Below are 13336 nucleotides of genomic sequence, written 5' to 3'. Positions count from 1 at the left end.
AAAGTTGACAGTGGCTTACTTCACATAAGGTTATTGTATTTTAAAGCAATTTTTGCTTAAAATCTCAGTGGTACAATAAACTGCAAGGATCTTTTTAAACACACATAAAAAGAGTATACTTACTTTTGTTTTCAACAAATTAACAAGAAATATATTTGTAGAGGTCTTCAAGCAACTGTGATGCTATATTTGCAGATGACAATGAAAAGCTGTGAGAAACAGGGTTTGATGTTTATGTACACTAATGGGCATGATGATTGAGTTTGTTGACTCAGTTCAATAAGAACAAATGGATGACAGGTTAAACACTACAAAAGGGTATTTTAAGATACATTATATCAATAAAATTGTATACATACACAGTATTTCTTGTATTTTGCCTCAGAGTATACACATAGACATTGTGTTTCAAGGTCAAACAAATCAAAAGATTAGAACTTGGGGAGGAAAGTTGTATTGGGTGGAGGAAGCGTAAAATAGGGTCAATTTTCTCAGACTTGGGACTTCTCTCATGACAAAGACATCATTTGCAGAAGAATGGTGGAAAATAAACATCACTGAACGCTAATCCTTCCAAACATTACAGGGCCCACTGTTAAGAGCAACCAGCCGTTAAACAAGGGGATGAAGTCAATTATTGGATTTATTTTGAAAGGAAGTGGGAGTACACTTAAGGCTTGTGTGGTACAGAGTAAATATGACTTGTGTGGCTGACTAGGTTTTTCTCCCCCAACCATTAGTGTCTCCCGTGCTGTATCTTAGGGAATATGAAGGTCGTTTCATCTGAGAGTAAGGAAACAGTGAAGCTCTGAGCTAAGCTGTACGATTTGCCATGCTAACAAGCACGGCAGTAGGCTCACATAAGGAAGATTTACAAACACAATTACACCCCATGGAAATTAAAGGCCCCTCACAAGAAGCAAGAAGTGAAATGCATTTTTATAGTAATATGGACACATACCTTATTACCCAAGAAAGATCAAAGGTCCTGACCAATGTACCATACGGTAAGAAGAGCATGAAAGCTTAGGGAAAGAAAGACGTGTCACATTAGGGAAGAAGGAGAAACTCATTTATCTAGAAGTAAATCACAAAGAGTTCCCCTAATCAGCAAATGTATGAAAATAGTTAATAAAACATCTTTAAAACCACAGGAGAGGCTTTTGTTCTGTTCTGTTAGAAGAGACCTGATCAGACTTCAGAAGAAAACAAACAACAACGTCAGAGACAATGTGACATCCAAGTCTATATACAGGTTTATAAGAAGAAACGTAGTGAAAAGCATGAACTATGGAGATTATCATCTTTCCAGTTGAAACACGTTTTCACAAAGAGACAGACACGGTATCACACTGGGGTGTTTTTTGCTCAATTATACACTGAAATGATGGAAGAAAGTGCTAAATTTTACCAGAAGCCTTGTTTTTAAGAACAGAGTAACGGCATTTTATCCAAAGTGTTTTTTTAAAGCAGCTGGTTATTGATTTTCTTTCGATTTGGAGAAAATAAGCTATGGAAGTGGTATTTCTTATTTACATAGCACTATACTGCAAATACATATGCCTAGCTCACAAATAAGAGAGATGGGTCATACTTCACAGAACTTTGTTCTCTAAATTAAACAGTAATCTGACATGTGTTAAATGTCTAGAGAAGAAAGAAGGAAGAGGAAGAATCAAAAAGATCATGCAGCTTCTCTAGCTGGCAGCACATGTATCACAGCAGAATTTCTTTGACCGACAGCACTACAACCTGAAGAAAACAATTTTATAATCTAGCATTTAGAAAAGGTGTAAATATTTCTCTATGATTTTCTACACAGAAACATACAATTATTGCCATCAAAGAAAATTATGATGTTATCAATGACTCATGCAAAAATATAAAAAGTAATTTTAATTCCATGCTTGCAACTGAAAGTGCACTCCTTCTAAAACATGCCCTGCAATACACATGTCCCAGAAAGTCTGGTCTCTAAAGTTTCAAAAGGTTAAAACATGTTTCCTTTAGGTTGTTGTCTGGTAGAAGTGGATGTAATCATGTATCAAAAAATGCAGTGGTTATTAAGGAATGTAATAGGATAGGTCTTTAAAATTCTAAGCAGTGAGTGAAGGACCAATGAATTGAAACACATTTTAGCAATCGCATTACAGCTATGAATACTGTTTAACAATACTCTCATAGAAGTAGGCCAACAAAATGAAAACATGAGCTCATATTTATTTATGGCAGTAAAAGTTTTCTACATAAATCAGGATTTATGGAGACAAATTTTCCTCACTTGCCTTTGGCTTATGAATTAATCTATTCTCAAGTGACCAGGAAACTGCTATTCTGAAAGATGTCATAAAAAGCCACAAATATAACAAGGGAAGTAAAACGCAACACAAACAGGTGCAGCCACTATGCAAACATTTTGCATGTTCCAGACATTTTCCAATATATGAGCATGTGTTACAATGAAATTCAGAGTAAATGTCACTGTACTTGCTTGCTAGAGGTTAGCAGGTCATCTCCTAGGCAAGCAAATCAACAATATCAGTGACACATAATGCTGTAACCAGCATCACATTTTACAGTTGGAGATTTATCAATTTGGGGAAAGGCGTACTTTCAGATTACAAGGTTGGGGATACACTGGCTATCCAATATGTTTCACTGATCATTCCCTTCTGAGCCTTTGCAACCTCAATCTGCATTTCACAAAAGCTAAACTAAAGTTAAAGGCCAAACATATACTTGCAACTTGGAATACACAACTGCTAGCAAAAGGAGTTCAATGTTCCTCAAATTAGCCAGGAGCTAATTTCTCTAATAGCATGTCTTTTACCAAAAAAACCCATGAGCATACAGTTTATTGAGTGGTATTATCATGACTAGGGAAAAAACAGCACTTGTTTAGCATCTCTTTACCCACATAGTATCCCTCAGAACAGTGAGAGTTCAGAACACACCCCTTTATCTGTTGAGGAAATAATTTTCAGTCTCCCATGCAACTTCTGAACAAGGGGCACAATTGACCCTCACTCTAATACCACTTAAATACTTCAGGTTTAAGTTATGGTTCTGTCAAGCTGCATTAACAAATCAGTGGCTTGGACACAGTAGACAGAGTATGTAATGTCTGCAATTCCGCACTTTATAATATTTTGCCAAAAAGGGAGTGATTAGTGTATCACTCACAAACACGCAGACTCACTTCTTTAAGTTTTACTTCATTTCCAAAAGAGCCTCCAAACTGAAGACTACATGAATGAGCTCAGAGAAGTGCTACACTCCACTCTCTAATGATTCAAATTGTAAAAATACAGTGTCCTAAAACTCTTTATTTATGGGAAAGGCAGATTTACATAATCCTCATCCCTTTCTCTTCAGAACTGGACAATTGATAGGAAACTCAGAGCTGTTAATTTCTACAGTTAATCTTAACGGTTGATTTTATGTCTTGCAAATGTTATTCTAAAGTGTTAGGGTAAATAGAACACTAGACTGTTGTTGATTTAAGTGATTATACATACTTTTTCCCATCCAAAGGATTATTTACTAAGGCAACAAACTGAAAACGAATTAAAGAGTACTCCTTTTTATTCAGGGTGGATTTCACCCACAGAATTCATTGCTACAGGATATTATCAAAGCTAACACTGCAGCTTGGAATTAAAGATATAAAAGAAATTAAGATACAGAATAGCAACCTTAATGTGACATTCAGGTTTTACAACTGCCTACTCAAGACGGGAAATGGACAGGTAGACTCTCAGGAGAAGAGAAGTGCATTAATTCAACCACATCCTGAACGTAATGCATCAAAGGATACACTTCCAACAAGCACACCAAAATAAAGGTATTATATAATTCAACTCATGGACTTTTTTTTTATAATATTCAAAATCTTAAGATGGTTCATCTGACAAAACAAACCCCAGTATACCAGTTTCTCTCAGTACAAGAATAAGACAACTCTGTCACTAATGTTCCTGACAGCAACACCTGCACTTTTTATGAAAATGTATGTGCATGGTGCCAGCCTCTGACCTGCTTAGCTTCAAAGATCTGTCAAGATGACAGCATGAAGACCTGTGACCACCACAAAAGTAATGTTACAGAAAACTTTTACCCTAGAAAACAAACCTGAATTGATTTAGTTACAAATATTGATCAATGTGCTGCAGCACAAAGAACCCTCACTATACAGCCTTTTACTAGCTTAGCAAGTCATACTTACAGTATCTTTAGAAGTGCCTAAAATATTACAAAGGCTTGTACAGTCTACTTGACTACACGTACTCTTTCACTAATTAGCACTTGCTAACATCATTCTCCATGATAGAAAGCAAACAGCCTGTTTCTTAGAGTGCTGCAGTCCAACAGGAGAAAGTAGTCACTGATGTTCTTCAAGAGAAACATTATCCTGAAAATAAGATCCTTCAGCTTCACAAGGGCTATCATTTCAATGTGAAAAGAGAAAAGAGATGTAAAGAAGAAAAACTGGAGTGCAAACACCCAGCAGCTTTACATGCATGTGAAAAGGATTTTACTGGTATGAAGGAGCACATTTGAAGTCCCTCTCAGATATGATCCATTTAATGATATTCCTTTCCAAGAGTCCTTTTAGCAATGTCAGCCATTCTGATCTGCTTTTGCCAGCATTTGCAACTCCACTACTCCAACTGACATGGTGGTAAAGCTGCCGCTCAAAATTATTTTAGTGCTGTAGTCGTGAAAACAGTTGCACTCCGTTCCCCCCGCCTGCTGTCTGACAGTATTTGTTTCCCACATTTTTGGACTTTTAGCAAACTACCTGAAATGAAAGACCACTGTGGCTACACATGTACAGGTGCAATAACAGTACCATTCTCTTCCTCGACCTCCCTCAGAAACATCCTCAGAAAAAACGAGTTATCTGTTCCAAAAACACATATAGTAGTGCATTTCATGCTATGATTTGACTGCTCTGATTAAAAAAACAGAACATGGCTCAGTGTTGTACCTGCAGTTTAAAAGACAGAGAGGGAATTTCATGCATGACATGATTTGCAACTTTGCAACTGATACCTATGAGCTCCAGCACTACAAATAAAGGATTCAAATGCTTTCCAGTTCCTACAGTCACCAGGCAAGTTGTTCACTTTCTCTAAGTAACTCTCTCCAATCAGCTGCCTCCCACTGATTTCCGTTCCCAAGTTCAATACTGTCTGTGGAACAAGCTACCTACCAGGCAAGCCCTAAGCCTTGCAAATTTATAGGTTCTGCTTTTATTTCATCTTAACCATTAAGTGGATAAATAACTAGAGATGGTAAGAACTTAAGGAGTGATGTTTTATTCCCACTTTTTGTGGGATGCATCTTTAAATAGAGTTTCCCAGCCTGTGTGCTAGGGGGAACCAAAGGCAGTCAACCCAAGACGGCTGTTAGAGAAGAGAGACAGCATCGTGCTTGCAGGCGAATGCTGCCTCCCCTCTCTCCCCAAAACACTTTTCTCCGGATCTTAATTGACCTAAGATGGAAGCCACAGAGACTGAAATGACATATGCGTTTTATGCACAAGAAATTCTAACCCTGTGCCTACAAGCCTGGAAAATGTTGCTCCTGCAAGGTTGTATATATTTCTTCCCCTTGACACCTTTCACCTGCTCACACTGAACTAGGCAAAACTTCCTTTCATAAAAGAAGACAGATACATTTCTAAAACATTTGAAGAGGGGAAGGAAACCCAACACCCATCTTAGGATCTCTTGTGCAAACTGGCATCCAAGTTAATTTTTTTTTCAGCATGCTACCCATTAAGGGGTTCCTAGACTTTTTGTTGCTGTGACTAACATTTTTATGAGTGTTCTGGGACAACAACAGAGTTTTAAAATGTAACAGGAAGCCTATGTGAATCTCTCTCATGCTGTTCCCTATCATTCTTCTCAGTACATCATAATAAATATTCCCCAATGCCACCATAATGAAAAAAAAAACCCACAACAGTTTGATCTTTCTTTGCCTTCTTTTCAGTAACTGGCCAATTTTAGAGCATAACAAGCAGCACTCTTGCTGCCTATGCAAAGTTTATTTCAACTTTAAAAATATGTCAGTGTTTTAGATATGTATATATACATACATATCCACATATATACAGTCACACACAACGTCAGTACGCAAATTACTCTCTAGTCCAAACGGTCCCGCATCACAACTCGCTTTGTCATCACCTTGACATCACCTGTACAGACTGACACATAAAAATCATTCAGTCACCTGAAAACTGCAAAACAATGTCATATTGTACTATCATTTTGAAACAACCACCTCCAGTGAAATTAACAACAAGCACCCAAAAAATAATATTCCAAGCATGGCATCATTCACTGCCCCCACAGAGTTGCCTTAATATTACAAAGTTGATCAACTCGTTCTGTCTATGGAAAATGTGAATAGTAATAATTCCAACCCTCAAAACATATAGGGAGGTACTGGATTCTGAAATACTCTTTAAAGCACATACTTTTAATAGCATTTTAGTATCCATTAACATAGTAATGAAGATATTTCCCTCCAAAGTTTTCACCAATACTTGTTAATTTGGGGATAAAAGTCAAAGAGCACCCAAGCCTGCCGGAATCTACTTTTTCCTTCCAAGGCAGAACAAGGACCTCAGTCCCACTGAGGCACTTCCAACAATTGAGTACACGTGGTTTTGAAAATACTGTGTATGTTTCAAAAAAATATTCTCTGTAACACATTACTTATATTCTGAAGAGATGACCATTCTGATTCATTCAGTACCATTCTGATTAATCACGGTCACTGAAAGGAGAAGAAAAAGCAATTCCCGCTATATACCAGTTCAAAGATTCGGCTTGAAGAAACAAGTGAAAACTTCCAACTAGTATCTGAACTCTGTCGCCTACAAAAACTTTAAAGTATTTTCTTTTTACCTGACATCACTTACTAAACACTGATACCTGTGCTCACCCTCTCAAAAAAGCCCCAACTTCTTAGAAACTCCTACAATTCTTACTTCATCTCGGTCAAAATTCAGGAGTTCAGAAAGCAAGTGTAACTTCTCAGAAGGGCTTGGGCCAGGCAGCTAGCTCACCGAAGCCGATTTGCTGGTAACATGCAATCCAGCCAGCAGCATCACTCAAAAACCAGAGAAAGCTGTTCTCTCTAAGCATTTCTTTCCCAGCACCCCATTTGAAAATAATAATATTTTGCTTAAAAGAAAACTAATAAATTGTGTGTGAAGTAAAACAATTGGAAGCAGAATAATTAAAAATTGTTATCAAGTGATGTAAACCACAGCTTTGTGGTTCAAGTTTATAAACCAAAGAAAGCAATTAGCAAAAGATTGCTCTGATGCCTTACTTCAGAGAGACAAATCACATTTTGCGTGTTTCACGTTCATATGAGTAACAAAAAAAGACAGGCTCATGCCAAGGCTCAAGCTTTAAAAAACAAAACACAAAAAGCCCACTTCCCACCACCAGTGCCAAAAGCTACCTCTCCTCCATTTTCTTATTTGTTTTTTCAGCACTGTACCACTATGATGCAGGAAAACATCACATTGCAGTAATCTCACTAAAAAAAAAAAAAAACCCCAACAGATCCAACTCTCTCTGTTTTAATATGGAACACAGTACTTTATTTGCAAGGAAGTTTCACATTACTGTGAGTTATCATTTAAGCTCTAGGTCCGCATCAGACTGAACACAAGATTTTTATCATGAAAATAACACGACAGTGGATCAACTCTTAAGTCATAAGCCTACAATCAGCGTTTGCTTCTTCAAAGTCTTTCATTTTTTACATGTTAAATTTTCTGTCTTCAACAGACACTTAAGACATGTCATTCCTGAGCATTAAATGGATACATCTAGGCTTACCTGCACAAGATTACACTCATCAGTGCTACAGATCTGATCCTAAAAAATTCTTACAAGGAATTCTGTTTTCTCAGTTACATGGTACTTAATCAGTGCTTGGAAAGTATTTCATACCAGCAAGTTATCTTTGCATTAGTATATAGTTTTACTTACTTTTAAAAGAAAGTATTTAAAGTATTAAGGATTTAAAGCATTAACCATTTTTAAAGTATTTAAAGAATCACCTTTTAGCTTAGCAGATGTGTTAGCAGATGTGTTATTTTTAATGAGTTTGCCACAGCTGCCTTTGCCTCACACACCTCGTCAGGGCTCTCCAACCTTGTTACTTTCTACTCTTAGAAACAGAAAGGCAAATTATATCACAAGAAACTACAGTAATCTAGCATTTTAAAAGCACACAAGCACAGATTCTGAACCAAAAGAACAACTCTGTATTTCCACCCTTTTAGCACTGCCAGACACATTTACTGCCCAGACAGGGGTAGGAGACACAAGGCATCACTCTGCGCAGTGAGTCCTCGTGGCAGCTTTTCAGCTGCGGATGTAACCTCACCGTAAGTCATACAAAAAACCATCACTGTGATATATGAGCTCTAAAAAGCCTTTTTCCAGAAGCCCATGAAACACTTCCTTGATGCTTTGGAAAGGAGGAGAGCATTGGCTCAGGGATAACTCAGGTGCAGACGCAAGAGAAGTGGAGAAGTGAAGCAGGCTGCACTAGGTTTCACCTTAGTGAGGACTCTGCTAACAGCTTGTAAAGGGGAAAAGAATAACACCTACAGACACAGTAAATTAAGGTAAGAGAAAAGCTGTTTTGTCAGCTGTTTACTGATTCCTCTCTCAAATCCAACTGAACAAGATCACTAGGTCCAAAACCAAGAGCTCCGCAGTGGGATTTCTTTTTCATCCTCAAGATGGGAAGTCCCTCCTTCAGGTTTTATATTTCTATTAATCTTCAGAGGAGTAAGATTTACGACCATAAGCAATTCATGACAACATCAGTTCTCATCTGTGGAGGGATTACTGCAATGCGAAAGTACCTCTGCATTACTAAATATCAGGAATCAGGACAGCAAAACAATTTTATCTGAACTTGTTTTGGTACAGAAAGAGTTTGGCAAGAACCAGACTGAGCACCTGACAGAACAATACCTCTACTATTTTAATACCATGGGTAGATATTATGTTATATTATTAGAGTATATTATTAGAGTATATTAGAGTATATTATTAGAATAATATAATTCCACCTGAACACAATTTATTTTCTAGAATCTTTCCCTCTCCCCATGTGACTTTCCAGCAATTTCATCCTCACCCATAATCCAACCATCTTTCACAAGTGTAAAGAAAATATGGATGAGGCCCAACAGGTTTCAAGCAGGGGGTGCCCTGTGCCCAACCCTGGCATTGAAAGACCTGTGTGGTACCCGCACCCCTTGGCCTCGAGGGCAACCCACCGCCTGCCCCATCCACCAGCACCCAGCTTCTCCGCACCCAGCGTTCCCACACACCGGCCACAAAGGCACCCACACCCGGTCGCACAGGGACGGCATCAAAGCAGGCAGGGGCCCCTCACCTGCTGCCGTGGGCCTGGGGAACCGTGGCCTCCCCAGCCCCAGCGGTGGCCACTGAGAGCAGAGCTGGGCACCTGCAGGGAGGCCACGGGCTTTGGAACGGGGGTGCAGGTGCTGGCGGCAGGCTGGAAAGCTGCCTCCGTCTCACCCTTTGTAGAAGCCTGCTAACAGGACCCACCACACCACCTCAAGCAAAACGATGGGGAAAAAAAATGAATTTTCAGTCCCAGTCTGTGCAAGCAAGAGGGGCTGCACACCGCGAGGCACCAGGGAGCGACCCGGGTCCCGCATGCCCCTGGCGGGGCTGAGGATGGGGTCCGCGTCCTTCCCGAAGAAGTCAGAGGCAGCGGAGGGCACCTGGGGCGAGAGCGCGGGGCACCCCCCGGGCAAGCTGCAGGGACGATGCTGAGATCGAGCGGCCTTGGCCGGGCCACCACGGGGTTTGTCAAGGGCAAAGGCTGCGTGTTTCAGAGGTGGGCGGGGGGGGAGACGCTGGGCAGCCCTGTCCTGGGCGGCCGGCGAGGCCGCACGGAGAGCTGCAGCCCTGCAGATGGGTCTCCCACAGCCACCGCGTTGCGCGCAGAGCTCCGCGCCGCCGGGAAGGGGCTGGCGCCGGCCGGGACCCGGCCCGGGAGCCCCGCGGCGGCCGCGCAAGGTGCGGCCGGCACCGCTCCGCCGCCCGCGGAGGATGCGCGGGGCGGCGCGCCGAGGGGGTGGTGGGCACCAGCGCCGAGCCTCCGCTTTCCCCACGCCCGCCCCGCAGCCCCGGCGGGCACCGGCCCCGGCCGAGCCGCGCTCCGCAACCGCGGCTTTCGCGGCGAGCCGGCCGTCCTACCCATCTAAAGTGTAATCGTTGCTTATTCGGAATTTTATTTTCAAATTGTGCGGAGGGCATGGATTAATATTAACATATTCACCCATGGCTGGACACCACAGTTCTCCATCCAAAAATAATTCGTTTCTCGGATGGCCGCCTGCTAAGTAACGCGATTTAATAAACTGAAATTTCTCTCTCTCAAAATAAGAAAAATCTCCCTCCTGGAAACCTCTGTAAATGAGAGAACTTGCTCCTTCTGACAGACCCTCACTCCCCGCTTTTACAGAGCACCCCCGAAAGCTTGACACGGCATATGAACCCGAATGCCCGGAGGCCGAGCACTGCACCCTCCTTTCTCTCACGCCTCCCCCGGGGACGCGGGGCGACGCGGGGCGCAGGAGCCAGCGGCAGTTTTTCCGAGCGAAGAGCCGCGGAGCCCCGCGCAGCGCCGCGCAGCCGGTGGGCGGCAGCGAGCCGAGCCCCGCCACACGTGCGAGCCCCGCACCTCCGGGCGGACAGCAACAACAACAACAACAAAAATTAATAATAACAACAACAAATAGCTAAGAAATCGGGGGGAGCTGCGAATTTTAAAGTTTCTTGGGGAAACAGAGGAATGTGGGAGCCGCCGCGAGGCAGGAGAGCGGAGCATCTCCCGAGCCGCCGGCCCGGCGGGCGGCGAGTCCGGTCCCGCGGCCCCGGGACGCGCACCCGCCCGGCGACCCACCGACGGACGGAGGGAGGGACGTACCGGCAGTCAGGCACACGGGCAGCAGCAGCCGGAAGGTGAGCCCGCACACCACCTCGGTGGCCATCGCGGCGGGGCCGGAGAGCCGTCCCTCTCTGCGCGCCCCCGCCGCTCCTAGGTCCGCCGGTGCGCGGAGCCGCCGCGGCGGCGGAGCATCGCCCGGCCCCCTCCTCCTCCTCGCCTCTCGCCTCCCTCTCGCCTCTCGCCTCGCCTCAGCCGCGCCGCCTCACGCCTCCCGCCGCATCCCGGCGGCAGCCCATGCAACCAGCGCCGCGCCGCACCCCCGGCCCCGGGGCACGCACACGCCCGCCCCCTCGGGGCTCCCCCCACCGCCCCCTCCCGCCCTCCTTCCTTCCCTCCGCCGGCAGCGCGGAACGGGACGCACCCCCCCCCCCCCTTTTCCCTTTCCCTTCCCTTGCCCAGCCGGCGGCACCCCACGGCGCGCCCCGCGCGATCAAACTTCCCCACGCCCCGCCCCGACGGGGCCGGGCCGCGCCACGCCGCGAGGGGGCCGGGCGCGCGCTGCCTGCCCCTGCCCAGCCCCAGCCCCAGCCCCAGCCCCAGCCCCAGCCCCAGCCCCAGCCCCTGCCCCTGCCCCTGCCCCTGCCTCCGCCCGACCGCGCCCGCTGCCTGCGCGCCCCCTCCGCGCCGCGGGGACCGTCCGGCCACCGCGCTGCCACCCCCCAGCCGGCGCCGGCCCTGCGCTTAAAATTTTAATGTTTTTCCTTAAGGCTTCTTTTTTTCCTGAAGGCTTCTTTTTGTGTTGTTCTGGGGGGGTTTTTACCGGATTTTTTTTTTTTTTTCACTTTTAACAATTTTTTCGCTTACATTTTTATTGGTTTGTTTTTTCTTGAGTGGGGGAGCAGTTTTCTCTGATTTGTTTATTTCCCGCCCCAGGTTTCAGCAGCGTGTTTAGGTCCACGAGAAAATTGTCGCCTGGGAAAAAAAAAAAAAAAAAAAAAAAAAAAAAAGATCTGCGGTCGCTGGAATGTATTTGACTTTTCTGGAAAGCTTTTTACCCTTTAAAATACGGCGCTGGTTAGAAAGTGCTGTGGGTTTAAAGGGGCAGTTTCAAGGTTCAGCTGGTGTGTCCCTGTGTGTGTGCTGAATAAACCTAATAGTTGGGGTCAAAATAGTGATGCTATAAACGTTATTAATGTTGTTATTAATACAAGTAAAAGTAAAAATACAAGTAAACTTCAGCAGTATACTGGAATTCCTCCCACTTAAATGAGGCAAGTTTAGAGAGAACATCCTCTTCGTGGGGGCAGTGCTGGAGGTAACGCTTTGCTCTCGTGCAAGATCTGGAGTGGGAGAAAGCGGGAGCAGTGACCCTGTGGTCATTAACGTAAATTCTTAGTGATTCTTCCTGGTGAAGGACCTCATCCAGCCTTACTTCAAACTTAAGAAGTCCTAGATTTGCTCTTGAAGTCCTGACTTTTTGACTCAAAATTACTTAAGCATCCTTTGCTTTCAGGTGCTTTTACAAAAGAAAAATAATTTCCGTATCCTGGTTGCAGAGAAAAATGTTTGCAAACATGAGTGTGACTCACAGGAAAATACAAAGGGTCTTTTAAAGAAAAAAGAAAAACTTTGTGGTTTGGGGGTTCAAATGGTATGCGTTGAGCCGTGGGGATATCTGATTTTTGTTTTATGAATAATGGCAATTATTCAGATATTCAAATGTTACATAACAGGCTAACTGATACTAGTATATTTGGAAAGTCCAACTCCAGACTTACATATATGAAAATGCTCAGGAAAGCTGAGAAAAATTAGCTGCAGGCACTAATTCAATGTGCCTAGCAGGTCCATTGAAAGGACCCGTAACACGAAGGTCCCATATCACAAAGAGCCTAAGCCTCCTCTGAAGAGGTACGGTCACTTCACACTTAGACACGAGTGTGTGCGCGGAGTTTCAGTGTAACATCTGTCAGAGATTGTAATGGAGCCCTGTCCCAGCAGGACGAAAGTGACACCTTAACTCAGCAGCGGGGCACAGCCCGGGATCGTTCCCTCCCTCCCTTCCCACATTTGGGCCCAGTGCAGCTCACCCGGACATCTCAGCAACAAACCAACCCTGGATATTTGATTCTCAGTCTTCTGCTGTAGGTTTCTGTACACATCGATCTTTGTGAATATGCCTAGTGATCACATCTGTAAATGGTAACTCACTAGGATCCAGTAGTACTTAATCTGCTAATGAAATATCTGATCAGCTCACGGTAAAGTCAACCCCAGCATTGTTTTAAGACCACAGGATCTGTCTCAAAAACTCCAAGTTAGTAAGGAAGCTCTCCTTGCCTTAGAGGCTACAAAGCAA

General features: G+C 43.9%; 1 protein-coding gene across 1 annotated transcript in view; it reads right to left on the bottom strand.

The window, feature by feature from the left end:
• Positions 1 to 11080, bottom strand: part of PIEZO2 (piezo type mechanosensitive ion channel component 2) — a 316185-nt gene extending 305105 nt beyond the window's left edge. The window contains exon 1 of the mRNA XM_074893340.1: positions 11017 to 11080. Coding sequence (XP_074749441.1) covers positions 11017 to 11080 — 64 coding nt within the window. The remainder of the gene's footprint in view (positions 1 to 11016) is intronic.
• Between the last annotated feature and the right edge of the window lie 2256 nt (positions 11081 to 13336).

The sequence above is a fragment of the Strix uralensis genome, chromosome 1 (genome assembly GCF_047716275.1).
Source record: "Strix uralensis isolate ZFMK-TIS-50842 chromosome 1, bStrUra1, whole genome shotgun sequence".
Taxonomy (NCBI): Eukaryota; Metazoa; Chordata; class Aves; order Strigiformes; family Strigidae; genus Strix; species Strix uralensis.
The sequence above is the reverse complement of the archived record's forward strand: the minus strand, read 5'-3'. Positions and strand labels throughout refer to the sequence as shown.